General features: G+C 41.0%; 1 protein-coding gene across 11 annotated transcripts in view; it reads right to left on the reverse strand.

The window, feature by feature from the left end:
- The window catches only part of myo9aa (myosin IXAa), a 72,336-nt gene that overhangs the window by 8,475 nt on the left and 45,434 nt on the right, over window positions 1-18,427 (reverse strand). For 7 of the 11 annotated variants that reach the window (XM_087794490.1, XM_087794489.1, XM_087794488.1 and 4 more), the window contains 22 exons: window positions 18,082-18,179; window positions 17,843-17,969; window positions 17,399-17,488; window positions 15,927-16,043; window positions 15,672-15,806; window positions 13,732-13,853; window positions 12,944-13,085; window positions 11,906-12,101; window positions 11,055-11,174; window positions 10,168-10,243; window positions 8,610-8,750; window positions 7,951-7,990; window positions 7,754-7,876; window positions 6,964-7,044; window positions 6,760-6,870; window positions 5,168-5,290; window positions 4,413-4,562; window positions 3,944-4,251; window positions 1,464-2,999; window positions 997-1,093; window positions 586-786; window positions 44-135 (listed from right to left, as the gene is read on the reverse strand). In XM_087794490.1, the coding sequence (XP_087650616.1) occupies window positions 44-135; window positions 586-786; window positions 997-1,093; window positions 1,464-2,999; window positions 3,944-4,251; window positions 4,413-4,562; window positions 5,168-5,290; window positions 6,760-6,870; window positions 6,964-7,044; window positions 7,754-7,876; window positions 7,951-7,990; window positions 8,610-8,750; window positions 10,168-10,243; window positions 11,055-11,174; window positions 11,906-12,101; window positions 12,944-13,085; window positions 13,732-13,853; window positions 15,672-15,806; window positions 15,927-16,043; window positions 17,399-17,488; window positions 17,843-17,969; window positions 18,082-18,179 (4,226 nt within the window). The remainder of the gene's footprint in view (window positions 1-43; window positions 136-585; window positions 787-996; window positions 1,094-1,463; window positions 3,000-3,943; window positions 4,252-4,412; window positions 4,563-5,167; window positions 5,291-6,759; window positions 6,871-6,963; window positions 7,045-7,753; window positions 7,877-7,950; window positions 7,991-8,609; window positions 8,751-10,167; window positions 10,244-11,054; window positions 11,175-11,905; window positions 12,102-12,943; window positions 13,086-13,731; window positions 13,854-15,671; window positions 15,807-15,926; window positions 16,044-17,398; window positions 17,489-17,842; window positions 17,970-18,081; window positions 18,180-18,427) is intronic. The other 4 variants (XM_087794492.1, XM_087794491.1, XM_087794495.1 and 1 more) reach the window with 2 other exon arrangements.

The raw sequence follows: 18,427 nt of genomic DNA on the forward strand, positions 1-18,427 counted from the left end.
ATCAAAATATATTAAAAAAAATAGAATCAAAAACACGACAAACCTTCCGTCTTGAGAATTCTTCCTCAACGAGTCGACTTTCACCAGATCTCCGGACGACAGGACCTTGTGTAGGCTCTTCTGCTCCGGGGCGGGCTGGAACATAAATTGAAGAACTCGAATCAAAGGAGTTAACAAAACAGACTCAGCAGTCACCAGAGCTAACTGTAATGAAAAGAGAAGAAGCTTTATTTTCTAGAGACATGCAGAGAAGTCATCAAACAGCAAGCAGGTGGCCATTACTTCGGAGAGAAGGCGGTTCAGAGAAGCCAAATTATTCAGAGGCAAGGCACATTTCAAAAAGGCTCAAGTTGCAACAAAAACAGCCGTTTGGTCAACAGCGTTAAAGGATTAGATTCATCGGATTAGATTCGAGGTACGCCTTTCAAAATGTGCCTTGCACTTCACGTCTGAGACGATGTTAGTGTAATCACAGTCAGAAGTTGGAGGCGCAGCTCTGTTTCCTCGGCTGTGGGGTTAGTTGAGAGAAGCCACTCTAGAGGGAGCTAGTGAGCGCCATAACGTGGCCGCGGTGGCGCCTGTTACCATGTCCGAGTCACTGAAACAGGGCCCTCCTAAGTCTGCATCCACGGAGTTCTGCTTGGACAGGGGGAGTGTGTAATGTCTGGGGCCCGCATAGTCATCCTCGTCTGAATCGCCCCCGACTGAGAGAATTGGGGCACGTGTGAGGAAGTCGGAGCGGGTCCGCGCCATTCTAGCTTTCTTTTTTTGGCCCGCTCTGCCAACCTGGAGGTCACCGGAAGTGATAACAGCAAGTTGAGAAGGAATGAATGTTTGGTCGTCATCAACACCGCATATAGTGGTTAATTTGGTTTTGCGGGTTCAGCTGTTCAATTCCATGTTGCAAAACTGGATTCATTATTCCACAAATGCACGTCACAAACTAGCAATGCTCACAACAGACACATGCGACATGAAGAACAAACGGTGTCTTACATCCCGAGCTTTTCCTCTGGGCAGCTTACTGACTGGTGCTGGTCCCTCTTTAGGACCGACTGCAGGCAACTCTTTAGCGACGGCGTCGTTTTCAAACCTGAAATGTAAGAAGATGAAAACGCGTTATTTGTTGTAACTACAACATTCAACTGGGCTTTATCTCAAGATTAAAGACATGGTCTGTCAGTTCAACCCTGCATTAGCCTGTTGACAGAATTTATGAGGCACTTAACTATTAAAACGTGGAAAAGACTTTACATTTGTTTTCTTTGTCTATTTAACTCTAAATGTAACTCATTAATGTTTCACTGCCTCCAGGTTAGCATCAGGAGATGTGATACACCCTGGAAGAGTCAGGCCTAAATACACTACTAACCCCTAAAGTTCCAAGAGAAGGTTAATCAAGGACAAAGACCTCTCATCACTCCACAGTTGTTAAATTTGAGTTAAGAAAAGTTTTTACTTACTTGGTGAAAGTCACTTTGTCTTTCGGAGAGAAGAAGATCTTTCCGGGCGTTTCCGTTAACTGTAGCTGAGTCCTCCTGGTGGAGGTTCTCACTTTGGATGCTCCAGGATTCCTGGACTCCAGGACCAGCCTAGGAGCCCAGCCCTCAGCAGCAGGTCGAGCATCCCTGCGTCTCTCTGTGGGAGCAGAAGAAGGAGGAGCAGGCGGCACGTGAGCGCCCCCGTTCTGGCCTGGCCGAGGAGGAGAAAGTGCAGGCGGGCTGGTGGACTCCGACTGGGTCCTGCCGTGAGGGGCGTGTCCTGATGTCCTCTCCAGGAACAAGGAGCTCGGTCTGGATGGTTTGTTTGAACATTCATGGCTGGCGTTCCTGCTCTGCTGTATCTTCTGCAGAGCCTCCTCCTTTTGCTTCTCAAACCTGTGCCTCTCAAACTCGGCGAAGTGCATGCGTTGACGCTCCAGGACCTCCTTCTGTTGTCTGATCTGCTCCATCATGTTCCTCTCGTTCTGCTGCTGCTGGCTCCTGTGTCTCTCCTCTTTCTCTTCGTTCAGTCTCAGCAGCTTCTCCAGAACCACCGGGTCAGCAGGAGGGGTGACAGGAGGGGCAGAGGTATCTTGTATTGGTGCTACTGAATCTCCTCTGGGGGGTTCTAAATCTTGGGGATCCACAGGAGATTCTTTCTGCATGCTGATGACCACCACCACCGGTCGACGGATTGACTCTCGCCTTTCTTTAGCAGGTTTGCCTGTGACGGATATGCTGGTGGTCCGGGGGGGCGACTCTGTGCTCAGTTCAAACTCTTCAGTAACAGTCTGGATATTACCTGCAGTGCTTCCTTGAGCAGGGACAGGTGGGAGGTAGTCAACTTTAGGCGGACTCGAAGTGGACGGTGCGGCTGGAAGACTCGCAGCTTGTAACGCAGGATCGGACACCAGAGTCAGTTCTTTGAGCTGAGGGCTCATCAGGATGGTCTGCGTGCCCTGTTCTGCAGTGGGGGAGCAGAGGTCCTCACTGTCGGTCACCTCCTCCACAGCTTTAGGAGCCTCCTCGTCCATGGTCAGGAGTTCAAAGCTGCACTTGGAGCTCTGGCTGTCGGGGGTGCCCTGTGGCGAGCATAAGGGCGGAGTCACGGGAGGAACCAGCTCGACGGACCAGCGTCTCTCTTCCGAGGGAGACGAAGCTCCACCGCCGGTCGCTCGAACCTTCAGGAGATCAAGACTGAACTTCGCCTGCTCCAGCTCTCGCATCCTGCGGCTTTCTCTCTTGGACCGAGTGGTTGTCTGGCGGGGATCACCTGCGGATTTGGTCTTCTCACGGACGACGACTGTGGACTCAGAATTGACAGCTATATACTCTCTCTCAGACTGATCTTTCTCTGATTGTCTCTTGGGGTTTTTAAGCTCCGTAGGGTCACTCTGGTCCTCCAGTGCACCGACGTCAAAACTAGTTATCGTCACGGATGACTCTTCTTCTAGTGAATGGTCACTGTGCAGCTGAGGCAACTTCTCCTGCAGCATTTCTTCTTTCAGCCTCTTGAATCTGTGGAGCATCGGATTATGTTACATCTCATAAAAGTTTGTTTGGTTAATGCAACAAAAATAACACTTTTATTTTTTACAATGATAGTGGTGGCACTAGAAATACTTAACTACCTACTTAGTTGATATTTTTACTATTCCTACCAACATAGATGACAACATGAGAACAATGTTAAGTAAGTCTATTAAAATTCTGTTATATATATATATTTTAAACTAATTATCCTATTTAGCTTTGTTATAAAGTATCAAGGCATAGTGAAATCTATTTTTTAAGGTTTTGTTCGTCCTTCCTATTGGCTTGACAGCCCCTTATATGGCTCACAGTATAATGTGGCCCCTGAAATTTTTTTTATTGACTATTCCCTGATCTTGACCTTTGAATCTTCAGAGGATTCTTTATTATCTACAGCAGGAGCTGACAGCCATGGTCCAGTTCTTTCTCATGGCTGTAGTGTGTGTTGAGCAACGCTGTTCCAGTACGCTACTGCCACCTACTGGCCATTTCAACTTACTACTATCAATTCTTGTACAAACGCCTTTCTTTGTATTTTCAAATTTTGCACAGGTCTGCACTTTTAAGTGCTTTTCTAGTTGTTCATATCCGCATGATTGTATATTGTACTTTCCCTCCGTTTATATCTGCATTTTGTATTGTTTTAATTATACTTGTTTGTGTTATTTTAGAAGAAAAATATTCTTGCTCAATCTGTTAAAAGCCGATTGTTATTTTCTTTATTTTGAGCTCATGAGCTGCTTTGCGCTGAATTACTTGTGTAATCTGTTTGTCTTGCCAAAACTATTACCAAACAATGACTACACAAACACCCTAAATGTTCATTATGTAACGACAAACATTTAATATGGAAAACGATGCTACTAAAAATATTGCTTTAGAATTAAACTTAATTTTGTCGGCAATTATAACGTTTAATATCACTTTACCTCTGCCTTGCAATGAAGCCTCTGACAATGGCCTGGATTTGAAGTACACCGGAATACATTCGCAGGTACGATTCCCTGGCTTGATGGCAGCGCCAGACCGCCTGGATCACCAGCGCAGCGGAGCAGCGTCGATCAAGCCACGACCTCCAGCATCTCTGGACGACCAGAGCAGCAGTATTCCACAGCTTTAACCTCTCGCGCTGCCGGTGACCTCGCCAGTGTCTCTGTATACACAGAGCTGCTCCCTCCTTGACGGCTCGCTCCTGCTCCACCATCCCGCCCCTGTGTCGGTTTGAACGCCACCATTTCTGAAAGCATAGATCACACAAAATGACGGAAAACATTCTGGTGAAGAGACAAGAATCAACAGAAGACATGATGAGACAGATATTAAGAGAATAAATAGGTATTTAAGTATTAATAAACGTTAAACAAAACAGGAATTTGATGGAAATGATTCAAACTTTACCTGAATACAAACTGCAGCTTCCCTCATCCTGACAAAATGTTTCTTCTCCAACCGGGCTCGGAACCGCTGCTGCAGCATCACGATGAGTCGGTTAACTTCCTTGTGCAGAAGGGCCTGCAGCCGCTGACGTGCCACCTCCCGCAGGAACACCTGAGGAGTGACCACACATCGGTCAGAGCAAGGAAACCCACGAGGAAGGAAAAAATGGGTGTAGACAGTGTAGGTGCGTGGAGATCCATAACATAAGTCTTTGACACGCATTCGCAGACCTGAGCAATCTCTGACACATGCCAGCAAAAATGTTGGGCAGGAGCATTTAATTATATAGACAATATCCCAAAGATAGTGACCCTTCATCCTGCCTTGTCCACGGCAATGACACACACTCCAAATATGGTCTCTCTGTTTATCACCCTCTCTTCAACAAAGGATGCCTTAAGGAGCCCAAATTCTTTCTTTGAGAAAAAAAAAATGATGCCAAAAATATGTATTATTTCCATTTGAAAATCTGTTACTGTTATTATATTACTGTTCCACAAACTCTTAAATGCTATGCCACTATTAGATTTTATCACTTTTAATTATCTGATGTAAAATATAATGCACATATTATTATTTAAACAACAAACCAAAATAGTTGCCAAAGATTTTAAAATTGCATTATTCAGCAGATGCTTCATAGTCAAGAACTGAGTAGAAAACATGTAATAATGTACAGAGTTAATCATCATTTCTATGGTTAGAAAAACAGATACCATTGTTTTGCCGACTTGAAAGTCATCCGATTCCAGGTCGAGCTGATCCACACTCTCCTGGATGTCGGCTCTGGTAGCAACAGTGCTCTCCGGCAGCAACAAATTGAAGTGGTGGACAAAATCCTAAAAAAGAAGAAAAATGGTGAGAAGAATCTTAACTATCATAGATTTGATTAGATAAAAGAGAAGTCAGGTGTTTTATTAATGTCTAATGTTCAAATTGCTATGGTCCTTAATAATGTATGAATGTCAAATTTGAATCATTCTTTAAAGAAGACATTTCAGTGAGGATAAAAAGTCTTATTCTTTATGTTCCAAATTTCAAACTTGGTCCTGCAGAAGGTTCTTTTTTATCCATTTCAATCCAGCTAAAGTCACAAATTAAATTGTTTATTCTGTAACCACAGATTTTTGCATTGACCCATCATATACAACTAAATAATTCTGATTTTCTTCAATATTCGTACCTCTAAACAGTCTAGCTGCTACCAATATACACATGTTTTTAATATCAAGGTGAACCCAGAGATGACACAAGGGATTAAGTACTGAGAACACAAGATTATTATTAAATTATTTTAGTTTGTTTGTTTTAAACATTATAAGGCTTCAAATTTTAATCAGTTTTCTTTAAACACATTTTACTCCTCAAATTGATAACCTGGAAGAACATGCTAACTCGTAAAGCAGTTTTTTTTTGTTAATTTTTTTTAATTAGATATTTATTAAGTCGATTTTTTAACGTATATGGAAAAATGCCTGTGTTTTATAATACCATTGCGGGGGAAAATTGTGTTTGTGATGGAGTTTTTCCAAAGGTGAATTAAGGTGAGTTGAAAAAGTGACTGATTCTTACGCCATGTGAACTCGTAATAAACAGTTGCGACACTTGTTATTGTTACACAGGGGTTTATATTTATATATTTCATATAATTTTATTCCCAAATTAAAATGCATTGTAAACATATAATTTCAAAAAAGCTTTCAGCTTAAATAGGGTTAAATTAAAGTATTTTTACAGAAAAAAAATCTTGAGTTGCTTTTTGATCTTGTGACAAACTATGGGTGTCTCTAGCAAATCAATGGCCACATAATGAGACAGTGAACTAGAAGAAAACAGCCACCTGGGTTCCACTATTTTTGGGTCTGTGTTGTCCAGATCTCAAACCTCATGGCATAACTATGCTGGACTCTACAGACTGAAGCCTGTTGTCTGACTGATGCACTGCTCACCCTGAGCTGCAGGGGGTGGATCGGGAAACAGATGCTATGTTTATACAATTACGAATCTGGGGAGTGTTTCAGAGACCCCAGGACAATGGAGCAGCTCTGTTCTTAAGAGCTCTTCAGTGATACCATGCCTCAGATATTTCTCATTAGAGTCCACTTCAGCTGCAAATATGTTTGAAAGCATTTCAAGACAGAAGGATTCTGCTAATGGTGTGTTTCGGAACCTCTAGATTGCAGGATACTGTGTTGTGAACTGAAATAACTGGGTTCAGCCAACACTTTCAATCAGGTTCCATGAGGTGTTCAAGTATGAGTAACCTTCACTAGAGGTCCTTCAAAGATCGAGGTAACAGCGGGAGTACCTTGAAGCTGTATTTGATGTTGTAGCCAGACTGTCGGATGCGGACCGTCTCCAGCATCCCAGTGTACCGCAGCTGCCTCAGCACCAGGTTATCGTTGAACCGTAAAGGCAGCTGAGTGAGGAGGACGGAGTGGAGAGAAAAAAAAAGACCATTAGGGGATTTAACAAGCAGCTTTTGGATAAGTATCATCAACCATTTATTTACCTTGTCAGCATTAGAACGGATGCACTTGACAAAATAAGGCTCAGACTGTCCCAGAGTCTCCATCAGCTTGTTAAGAGAGGCCTTAAAAAAACACACAACAAACACTTTCATTCAGCGAAGTTCTTGTGGAATAAAAGACATCTGCATCAAAAGTGTGTGTCCGTGAGTTACAGCATGTGTGGAAGGAGGAATTCAGTCTTCCCTCTTTCATGGGAGATTAAAGCAATCAGAGCAGCACAGGATGTGGGAAGTGAAGTCATCCACAGACTGGGGCCAGGGCCTCAAGCCAGAGGGGCCTCGTCACTCCGCCAGCAACCAGCAAGACATCAGAGAGGAAAAACTCCACTTTAAAGTTCTTTTCTAAACACTATCCTGGCTATTTTTAAAGATAACAGGCGATCAAACAAGATCCCATCTTTCTCAGGATTTAAGGACATCTTCTCGGCAACAGCGTAGTACAAGGAAACTTGACCGAAAACATCAGTCATCTCCTTTCATCTTCACTGTGATCTTCTCTGTATCAGTGCCTGGAAGTGTCAAGTTTGTGTGGAAACGGAATCCACTTCATTGTTATCTGCACCTACTTCATGTCCAAGAGACAGTCCTGAACATCTGCACTCATCCACCCACGGCCTGTTTTGACAGGAACTCCTTATTTCTATCACAGCTGCTGGGAGATTTAGCAGCACAGCTGAGTTATTGTAACACGCTTGTAGATCACCCTGTGTGTGTGTGTCTGCTTGCGTGTGTCTGAGAGTGTGTGTGTGTGTGTACATGACGGTGGCCACACCTGGAACTGTGCACTGATACTGGGGGGTTTCTTCTTCTTATGGAGGTGGAGCAGCGACTTGGTGATTCGGTCGTGAAGCGTCAGGTTGCTCAGGTACTTCAGGGACTTGACGTTCAATAAGTGCTGGACGGTCAAGAAAAACATAGTTAGCAACAGAAGCTTTGAGTGAGCGGGATTCGTTCATGGCAGCACCATACCTTCGGCAGCACTGGCTTTGGTTTGTAGTTTTTGTTCCTCCTGTTCAAAAATACATCCAGAAAAAAAAATGGTTAACCTCTTTTATCAGTTGATTAAATTTGTTACGTTTTGATAACACATTTCATTCAATCTCAAGCATAACACTTCATACATTTTTTTTTAATATTTAATATTTCTTGATCTAATTTTATAACATTATTCTTCGCTACATGACTTTTTCTGGACGACCCGCCCGGAGGTCAGACAGCAGTGGGTCAGAGACGGTGTTTCTATATCAAGTACTGAGAGACTCTTTATCTGATTTTGTAAATAAACTGTATTGCAGTTGCAGCTTTCTGACAATGGGGGGAGCCAGAAACAATATATTTAATGTAACACATTGCTTATTTCAATATGAAAAATACCCTTCATAGGATAGTTTATGAGCCTGATATTTTGAACATTTTTAATTTAAAGGCACAAAGACAATACTGGAATTTAACTTAAATCATAAAAAACGTCAACCATACTTCAAAGAAGGAAAATGCTTTACCCCAACACATCTCTTTAAAAGACTGTGGCACTAGAGTAAATCATTTTAATGCCTTATGCAGTTTATCGTGACAGAGAATGCGGTCGACAGTAAATCAGCTCAGTTCGGAGGACGGAGGTCACTCACATGATGATGTCGTGGGCTCTCTCCAGGAGTCTGCTGCTGGCAGAGTTAACGAAGACACTGTCCTCATCTGCCAAAGAGCTGCTGGAAGACAAGCGGCTCTGTCGGCCCGTACGACCGTTCCAGCCTGTACTCGGTGAACCCCTGAGGAACAAAGATACGATTATCAAGTTATTATTGGTGAATCCTGAGATCATAATTACCCAACTAACCTGATTGAATATTATAAAATAGAAATGTCACATCATTAAAATTGGTTGATAGACAAACATCCCAGTATTCATTCAAAGTATATTTGTACAGGTTCTTTAATTCAAATTGAGGGTGAAAATAATACTTTGAGTGTCGTATCATTATATCTATATATCTGACCAGCTGCTCACTAAAGCTTCAGTTCAGGATGACTTTCATATACTCGGTAACAACATCAAGTGTGTGATCAATGTCAGTGTTTTAACTGCACAGTACAAATACATCAGGAACATTAGTGAAGACGTTCTTTACTGCAGGTGCACAGATTCTGTCCTCATGGACTACAAAGTTCACATTGTGATCTGCAGTCTGAGGGTTGAGACAACGCAGGATTTATGTGCGACGATGATTTACTAATGGTGAGAAAAGAGGGGGAAGAAGAGAACTTTTAGGGTTTGGGGAAAAGGCCAAGCAGAAATGTATTTTGGATACAGTCAGGAAGGACATTGAGAAACAGGAAGATGGGAAAGACATTAAACTGCTCAGTCAGGTTCTAGAAAAATATGATGATTCGACAAACTCACATAGTAAGTCAATGAAAGTTTTTTCTTTTTTTAATATAAGTTTTGTAATAAGTTGAACAATACAGTTGTATAACTATACATAGATTGATTGTATGTCTGTATACATTAAAATATGTCTGTATTTGTACCCTTGGCATCCAAACTGATTCTTTAAAGGTCTGTTGGTTTTGCTAACACAGTACGTCTCATATTTTCCAATCTTAGTTGATGATAAGTTTAATATGCTTTAATTCAAAGCATAACACACAAAGCTCTTGAGCTCTTCCAAGGTATGATCAGGCGAGTCACCAAATAATGTTTTTAAACTGTGGCAGGAAACCAGAAGATGCACAGGAAACCCACCAAAGACCCTGGTTGTCTCCAAGAATTGCCTCAAGCTGGGGTCGAGCCCCCTTTAACCCTTAACCCACTGTGAGTGATGCAGTTGTGGATGAAGTTTAAACATTGAAAAGCTACACTTTTTGATGCTTGAAGTTGAAATGCATTGTATAAATTGTAGATAAAATAAGAATGCATTATCTGTGACACCACTCAGCGGTTTTCTGGACCACACTTTTGTGTAGCCTACAGCTGTTATTCCATGGTTAATTCATGATAGTCAGTCAGGGGATGTGGTTCACCTGACGTTCAGTCAAGTTAACCATGTCCCTTATTATACAATTTCAGGAAAACGGATGAATGTAATTAAACAAAACTTCTTTGTCTGCAGCCAGCCTCTAGTGGACACTCGATGAACTGCAGGATTGGCTTCACTTTTAAAACCACATGTTGCCAGTTGTTCCTACCTTGGAGTTCTGTCATTGATGGCGTTGCTCCCTTGAAGGTCAGACAGTGGCGTCCTTGGACTTTTCCGGGGCACGCCTGATCACGAGGAAATGACAGCGCGTCACGACAGTCAGACACAGCGGGACAAACACACACTGAAGAACACTGACAACATTCAAAAGCAATATCCAACACCACACCAGTGTTAATGCAGCTGCCGGTGACTCCTCGCGTCTACCACCCTTGTTAGTCACCGATGAGGTCATCGCTTCATCTAAGTACTGCTAACTAACAAGAACCACTGAGTGACTAAATCATGTACCGTTCTCGGTATCGCTGTCGTCTGAAGCTGTCGCACAAAACAAAAAGGACATAAACAGAATAAATTTGTAAAATAAAAGCCTTGATAAATTTAGTGATAAACTACCTCAGGCTGAACATCTGAACTCTTGTTACACTCTATCACCATCACCAGCCTATAGGGATGTTAGTGAGAAGGAAATAGTGCAGGTGTACTACATGAGTGGCTACATAGGAGCGCAGATGATTGGCTGAGAGAGTGACACAATATTTTGTAACCATGCGAACCACAGTTAGTGACATGAAGACAAGCGTGCAGATGAAGCAGGGACAGACTTGATGGAGGGGGGGGGGGGGGGGGTTTCGGGAGGTATGATGAGGTGGAAGGGTGAGACCAACAAGCATCTACTCTTGGATCGTCCAGCAAGAATAATGAAACATTAATGAGGTGAAATCTCCCCAAAATTCATGGTTAAAAGTTTAATTTTTTCTCTCTGACTAGCTCCAGAAAAGAGCTGCAGATGTTGGTCGGCCTCGTCCCCGAAGTTTCCAATAAACAAAGGACTCAAAAAAGTAGGAGAAGAGAAGGTGACTTTGTCTGCCTTACTGTGCTTCTCCTCTTTGCATCTCTGTAGGATCTCTAAGCTTCTCTGGTGCACGGGGTGATGCAGAAAGCTAAAACTATCCACACTTTTCACAACTGCACAGGGAGCAGCACCATCATGCCCTTGGAGATGCAGAACAAACAAAACGGAGAGAGAGAAGGACACACACAAAAGGAGATAAAAGAGAGAGGGGAAAACAGAATTAAATACTGAAGAATTAGAAGTCAGGAGATTAGGTCGTGTACAGGAGAGATCCTGGTCACTAAGATGCTAACACGCGAATGTCCAGTTGGTGGCAGCAGTGAGATTTGTACTCTACGGGTGCAGGTGATGCTTCACGTGTTTCTACACATTTGTCTACATTTTATCCAAAAACAAGACAAATGTTTTGATGGAGGGATGTGTTGAGTGTGTTCCTAAGATGAGGAGGGATCCAGGTGATGCATCATGAAGGATTCTACTGCACAAAACAGGCAAGGAAGCATCACTACAGAGTGAACGTGAGGAGAGAAATGCTGGTGACGCTAGTTCTACACATACACAAATACTCATTACAAACAAATAAACACTCTGGTCATTATGAAATGAATAAATACTTTAGTTTTCTTTAAGTTTGGTCCTTAAGATTAAATTTGGTTTAAATTCAAAAGTCAATGCTCGTTACAATGTTGCTATTGTTATTTTTTTGTCAGGAAACTTTTTTAATTAATCAAAATACAAATAAACGTCCCTTGGAAATAAAGTTAAGAACTAAGGGGTGCAACAATACATTTATAATTATTATTGAAAAGGTACGGTCATATTCATCTGTTTAAACTGTACTTTCTCACCTATCATACGGTGGAATACTTACCAGTTTTCTTGCGACTGTTCATTTTGCCGGCCTGTCTAAATGCCACGATGGCTCTGAAGTAGGCTCGCAGCACAGCCCAGCGGAAGGTAGCCGACGGGTCGATGCCGATGAGGCTGCAGATGAAGGCGTTCTTGCTGCTCTTCAGCAGAGCCACGATGTCTGGACGCATGTGGTCGGTGTTCTTCTCCCTGAAGTCCTGTTATTAGAAGTGGAGCATATATTGATTTTTATAGAGCTTTTAATGATGTTTTCATTTGGTCTCATTCTGGACGTCGGGAAATCTTAAACACGCCCACGAAGAAGTTCACATGGAAGCACTCTAATAACTCTAAGCAAATTAATATATAAAATACTGACTTCATAGAAGTTAGAGCTTGGATTGATTCATTTTCAGAGAAATATTTTACATATATGCCATTATAACCCTTGGGATACCAGACACCTTGACCCTGACATAACAAGGGATAACATTGACTTTCTAGTAGATTATTTATAAGGCAGGAAGTTCAATAAATTAACTATACTTTTAAAGCAGGGAAAAACAAATGATTTTGTCTGATAAACTGACTGTTTTTGGTCAGGAATACAAACGTGCCTTTTTTAAAAACATTTGTCCCATTGTTTAAGCACTTATTTTTGCAGTGCATTATGGGATTTATGAAGTAATGTTATAGTGCATGGACAGACCGCAAGTTTGACACACCTGACCTTCTTTGCTCACTTAGATACAATTATAATGATATATCTACCCTGGTCCTCTGTATTATGTTAAATACAATGTTTTAAAACATTTTCTGTAGCAGGAGCAGTACTCAGATGTCCCTATAAAATAAGATACTTAATGTACAAAAGTTTACATCGAGTCTACCAAAGTCGTGTTACTTTGTGTATTTGTGCATAAAAATGTCAGCCTTTTTCTGGCATCTTTCATCTAGTAAAAAATGGTATTTGGTTCACGTCAACTCAATTTTCTGCTTACATAATAAAAAAAACAATACTTAACATTTTAACTCAAGATCCTAGTGTGCTTGGACTGACCTTGATGCCATATTTGACCTTGCCAGCGTAGTGTCGGATGATAAAAGCAGCTTCCATGACGGCAGGAAACTCGATATAACTGTTTCCTTCATGCTGCCTCTTGAACTTGTCCAACAAAGTCTGGTTGGAGGCTTGAGGGAAACTAAAATCAGACACAAGTTGGTTAGTTTCGAAAGCATGATCACATTCTTAGGAATATCTGCTCACGAAAGAGAACATTGGAACAACTTATGTCTGTGCAGACATCACCAACACCGGAATCTGTTTACTAGCCGAAGGCACTTTAGCCGCAGGTGAGGGATCACATCTGTAACCTAATCCTGGCTCATATTTTCACTCATTTCCTCCAATATAAAGAGTCTAAATCTCTCCATCAGATTACAGGAAGAGAGGAAGTGGATATAGACGACAGGAGACATTTCGGAACTGTGTGAAATCCGAGCTAATGAAAACAAGACTGCAGGGACTGTGACACTCGGACTGAGAACAGAGAATCTGCTTCAGCAAAATGTTAAAAGATGTTTTTTTCCCGCAACATTCTATTCTTAGTAAAGTGTCTGAAACCAGAGCTAAAAGTTGAGTTATAAATGTAGATCCAATCATTCAAGCCTGGACATCCTCGGAGTAAATAAAGAAGGTGTTTACTTTGCCTCTCGTCCTGCTTTATCTGGTTTGCTCAACCAACAGCAGAGTCAATAACGGGGAGGGTTTCAATTACTCTGATTTTGACCTGGAGTGCGTCTCGCCAGCCGTTTCCCACAATGAACAAACAAAACAAATGGACTCACTTGCACTCTTCGTCCAGTAGGTGGAACAACGCTGTGGGTTTTTTACTGATCAGGTTGATGCAGGCGGTGTTGTCGATGTAGTCGATGTTTCTCCAGCTGATGCCCTCCGCCCTGTACTCCTCCTGCACAACACAACACACAGCAACATGAGCCATGCAACCTTCAGCTCATTTATGTGGGCTGACTCTCTATCTGAAGGAGGCTCTGGTTTTGCTGCTCTGCTACTGGAAACAAGATTTGAAAAATTAAGATCCTAATCTCAGGAATGGTTTCCAAAAAGATGAATTATGAATAAGAAAGGTCAAATAATTGTAAAAATATGAAACAAATTTAAAAAGATGAAGATTGGACCAGATAATGAATATACTATTTGATTTGTCGTGTTAGTAACTCGTGTGCGAGTGAATGTAACAGATCATGATGGAGAGGCAGGTCGACAAGCGAGTCGAGAGGAGAAATATTTGGGTTTGGACAAGGTACAGATGAGCTTGGTTACTGTGTGTGTAACCTCAGATTATGATAAGCCTCTCTAGCCACAGCTGCTTAATCAGGGCGACCCAATTGTAGAACCATAGAAGAGAACGATTATTTTCAAAAATATTACAAACATGACAGGCTGATGAATGAACCGCTCGTCTCTGAATCAAGAGAATAGCATTTTAAATGTTCTGAAAGATGAGATGTTGGGAGTTTGAGGTCCATTTAATCAAGAAAATACTGGTGAATATGTTCACTTTAGATCCATCTCTTCCTACAAACGGTGACCTTGGGTGAGATTACAAAACGTAGGTCAAACCGCTAAATCAACATGTCTGCCTCATACTAGCCTAGTGTTCCCCAAGCACCCCAACAATACAGATGTAAACTAGAGAAAATAAGTGAAACATCCTCTATATGGTTCCATCTTGTTGCAGAGAAACCAGCCCAGGGCTTCTGCTTTTGCATTATGCCATTTCAAGATTGAATCATAATTATTTTCTACCTCAAACCACAACCCTACGACTGGAGACGCTGCAATATAGATCTGTCAATCTTATGCTCCATCTTTCCGTCACTTGAGAACAAAATATAAGTTCTACCATGAGCTGGATCTTGTCTTTAACCGGAAAAAGACATTCAACCCCTTTCCAATTGAAATTCATAGTCTAGAACAGGGATATTCGACTAAAATGTCCTTAGGGCCAGAATTTCTGAAGGACGTTGAGCCAGAGGGCCGGTTGACCCTCTACTACTGTTTCCTGTTGAATGTCAGTCAAAGAGATGAAATATAGAAACATCAGCCAAGTTACTCCTCTCCGTATAATCCTTTTTGACAGCAAAGACAGCCTGACTGAAAAAAGTCACATGGGAATGCCTCTGGCATTTGCTTTGAGAAGATATTTTTCAGTCATTCATTCATTGAAACTTCAGCTTCAGTGTCAACTCTACGTTGCTCTGATAGGACCATGCAACATCATCTAAACTGGAGCTAGAAGCCAAAGTAACAAAAGCCTTTGCAGAAAAGCGACGGAAGGTTTTGCAAAGTGAAACTAGTTTTTTTGTAGTTTTAATCAGAATTTTGATAAAGCCCTACCTAGTCTAGAACTTCAAAAAGCTTTTTTTTATTTTAACCACTTTTTCTTAAGAAATGAGCAATAGAATAATAAATATTTATAACTGTTATTTTAATTTTAATATAAATTCTCAGCAGTGCTAAATAAGCAGCGAAGCTATTGTTATTTTTCCACAGTAGTTGTCAAAAGTAATTAATCTCGACTAGAAACGCAATATCTTCCACTCATTTAAGCAATAATTTGTGAAGCGCAAGATTGCACCTCAGAGCACCTCCCAGGCTATAATAAGATCAGGTGTTTAATTCACTCCTACAACTGACTTATTCTTGTTTTGTCTTTTGCCGCTCGATCATTGAGTCTAATCTAATCCTGCCGCAGCGTTCTCACCTGCTCCAGTTTGAAGGTGTGCTGGTTGAAGTAGTGCTGCAGTCGCTCGTTTGCAAAGTTGATGCAGAACTGTTCAAAACTGTTGTTCTCGTAGTCCTCGAACCCAAATATGTCCAGGACGCCGATGGACAGGATCTGTGGAGGACGACAGACGTCATGCAATGATGCTTCCACAGCTGGTGTGCAAAATAAACTCCGATCTAACGAAACAAACATGATAAAAACACAAGTGGGGTAGAAATGTGTTGCGGTTACCTTTGTGGTTTCCTCCAGGTCTCTGATGTTGAGCAGAGCGTGGTTGATCCTGAAGACGATCCAGTCAAACAGAGCACTGTACAAAGACTTGGCCATGGAGTCTCGCACAGTTCCAGCCTTTAATAAAAGTAACAATCGTTACACTACATTTTCATCTACAGAATCAAAAATAGATCTAAAAATAAATGGCATAAAATCAATATAGATATTTCATTTAAAAAAAGCCTTTAATCTTCTAAAGCCGTTGCTTTGTGTCCCACATGTTTCCTACATTCGATAATACTGATTAAAAATAGAATTGAAAGAATCAAGAACGCTCCACAGTGGATAACATACACATTAGTAGTTCCGTTGATCCCTCTTGATGTTTCAAAATATGTTTTAATCTTGGTTAGAGACAAATATATACAAATCTATGCATCTATCAATGCAAGCATAAATCCATTCATACATTTAATAACTGTATGTGGATTATGTAGTATGATAAAAGCTTAAGTAAATACATTGTACATTAATTAAAATAATAATTTAATTTAGTAATCCAATTGACAAATTGTTTCTTTAAAACTAAAACATGAAAAAATCTAAAATGTTTTCGTAATCAGATTTTATTAATGTGTATAAAACAACACTTGGAAAATCAATATACTTATTTAGGCCACAGAGAACTAGAAGTGACTTGTAAATCATCGGAACAGTAACACAAGCAGTCGGATCGTTATCAAACACTTTTCTCTTGTAAACACAAAGTCTTGCATGACTCTGTAAAAGACATATTTAATTACTCATGTTTATTTTCACGAGCCGAATCATAAGCTTTGCTTGGAAAAAGGGAGGTTTTTGAAGCGATGACTGGAAGGCTAATCATATTTCTTTGAAAGTGGTGCATGTATGATGATGTTAGAGCAATATTAACACAAGGACCACCCAGTGAGGAGGAGCAACACTCCGTGTTGACTCGTATGACATGGACCATAAACACCAGCCGTCATTATACGCATGATTGTTGTCGCTCTGAAGGGAATGTATACACTGTCATAGTTTGCCGTTTTCAGATCAGTTTTCAGTGCTGGTCGGCTACCGAGATTTGAACATTAAAACAAAGTATTACAAAAATAAATATTGTTCCGGTTGTTTTTGATCACTCCCTGCTGACCGTGACGCGAGTTTGTTTTCAGAGCACAGATCCCAATAAAAACAGAAGAGGGGCTTAAAATGCATTCCCTTCCCACTAAGCCTTGTTTGTCAGTGTGTGTGTGTGTAAAAAACAGGAGGAGATCCGGTGCTGGTGCACACCGTCCTGTAAACACGCCCGGGTCAGACTGGATGAAAACGCTTCCCGACTTGGCAGCAGGCTCTACCCAGAGCGACGGTCAGTGAAAACTATACACCGCACGAATGCGACGCAAATAAACACAACTCTTTATTTTACAACATTAAGCTAGTATTTAACAGACAAGCACGTTTCTCACCTCAGAAAGTTTGTAGGGAACGATCAGCTTCTCGCCCACTGTGATGGTCTTTCTCGTGGTCAAGGCCTCAAACAGAGTCTCTTCTTTTACCTGTAGATCCATCAATAAAAATCATGACATACAAGGAAAATCTGAACCTGCCTCCAAAAAAACTGGTAAATTCAGATTAAAAAAAACATACAGAAAGGTTTTATTAGGAGTATAGTATATAGGAGTCTATACTTTTGAAAAGGAGTTCTAAATATCTTTTTAAAAACAGTAAAATTATGTTTCATTCAATAATTATTTAGCAATAAAATAGAATTCAAAGGATAATTTTGCATATAAATTTCCTTTTTCTCTTCTTTTAGAGGATTCAGAAGGTCATTCAAATCCTCAGAATGAGAACAAGGATGGCTTTGAATTAAGACATTTATCGTAACAAATTCATCAATAGTACTTTACCTCCAGCAGCTCAGAGACAACAGGCAGCACCTCAGGATTACAAATGTCAATAGAGTCTTCCCTGTAAGTTTTCCTCTTGTATCGGATGTTGCCCAGATGGAGAATGGCGGAGAGCAAGGAAAATATCCTGAAAAGATGACAACAAAAGGTCTATAAAAAAAAAAACATTCTTTAATAGACTACTGTTATGATGTTGAAGACATTTTTTGAATGAAACTCATTTGAGGAATATCACATACTTTTTGCGAGTGGAGGGGAGGAAGCCCACCATCTCCATCCCGAGCTGGAGCCTCTCAAAGTCATGCTTCAGATCTTCTCCTTCAACGGTGAAGCAGTCCTGCAACAGGAAGTAGGTTCATGAGGATCACATACAACACCTTCCTCTGTTCTATCTTTGAATTAAGCAAAAAACTAAATCTAAATAATCAATTCCAGCTACTGAAACCAACTAATCACAACCTAAAAATGTGTTGCTTACGTCTTTAAAGAGGAGTTTTTAACACACGGAGGAACAAATCCATTAAAGCTACAGTCTAACTACAGTTTTGTTTCGTTTCAACCAGCAATCATGAGGACTGCTCTTTG

Source organism: Callionymus lyra, chromosome 6 (assembly GCF_982586985.1).
Source record: "Callionymus lyra chromosome 6, fCalLyr1.hap1.1, whole genome shotgun sequence".
NCBI classification, from domain to species: Eukaryota; Metazoa; Chordata; class Actinopteri; order Syngnathiformes; family Callionymidae; genus Callionymus; species Callionymus lyra.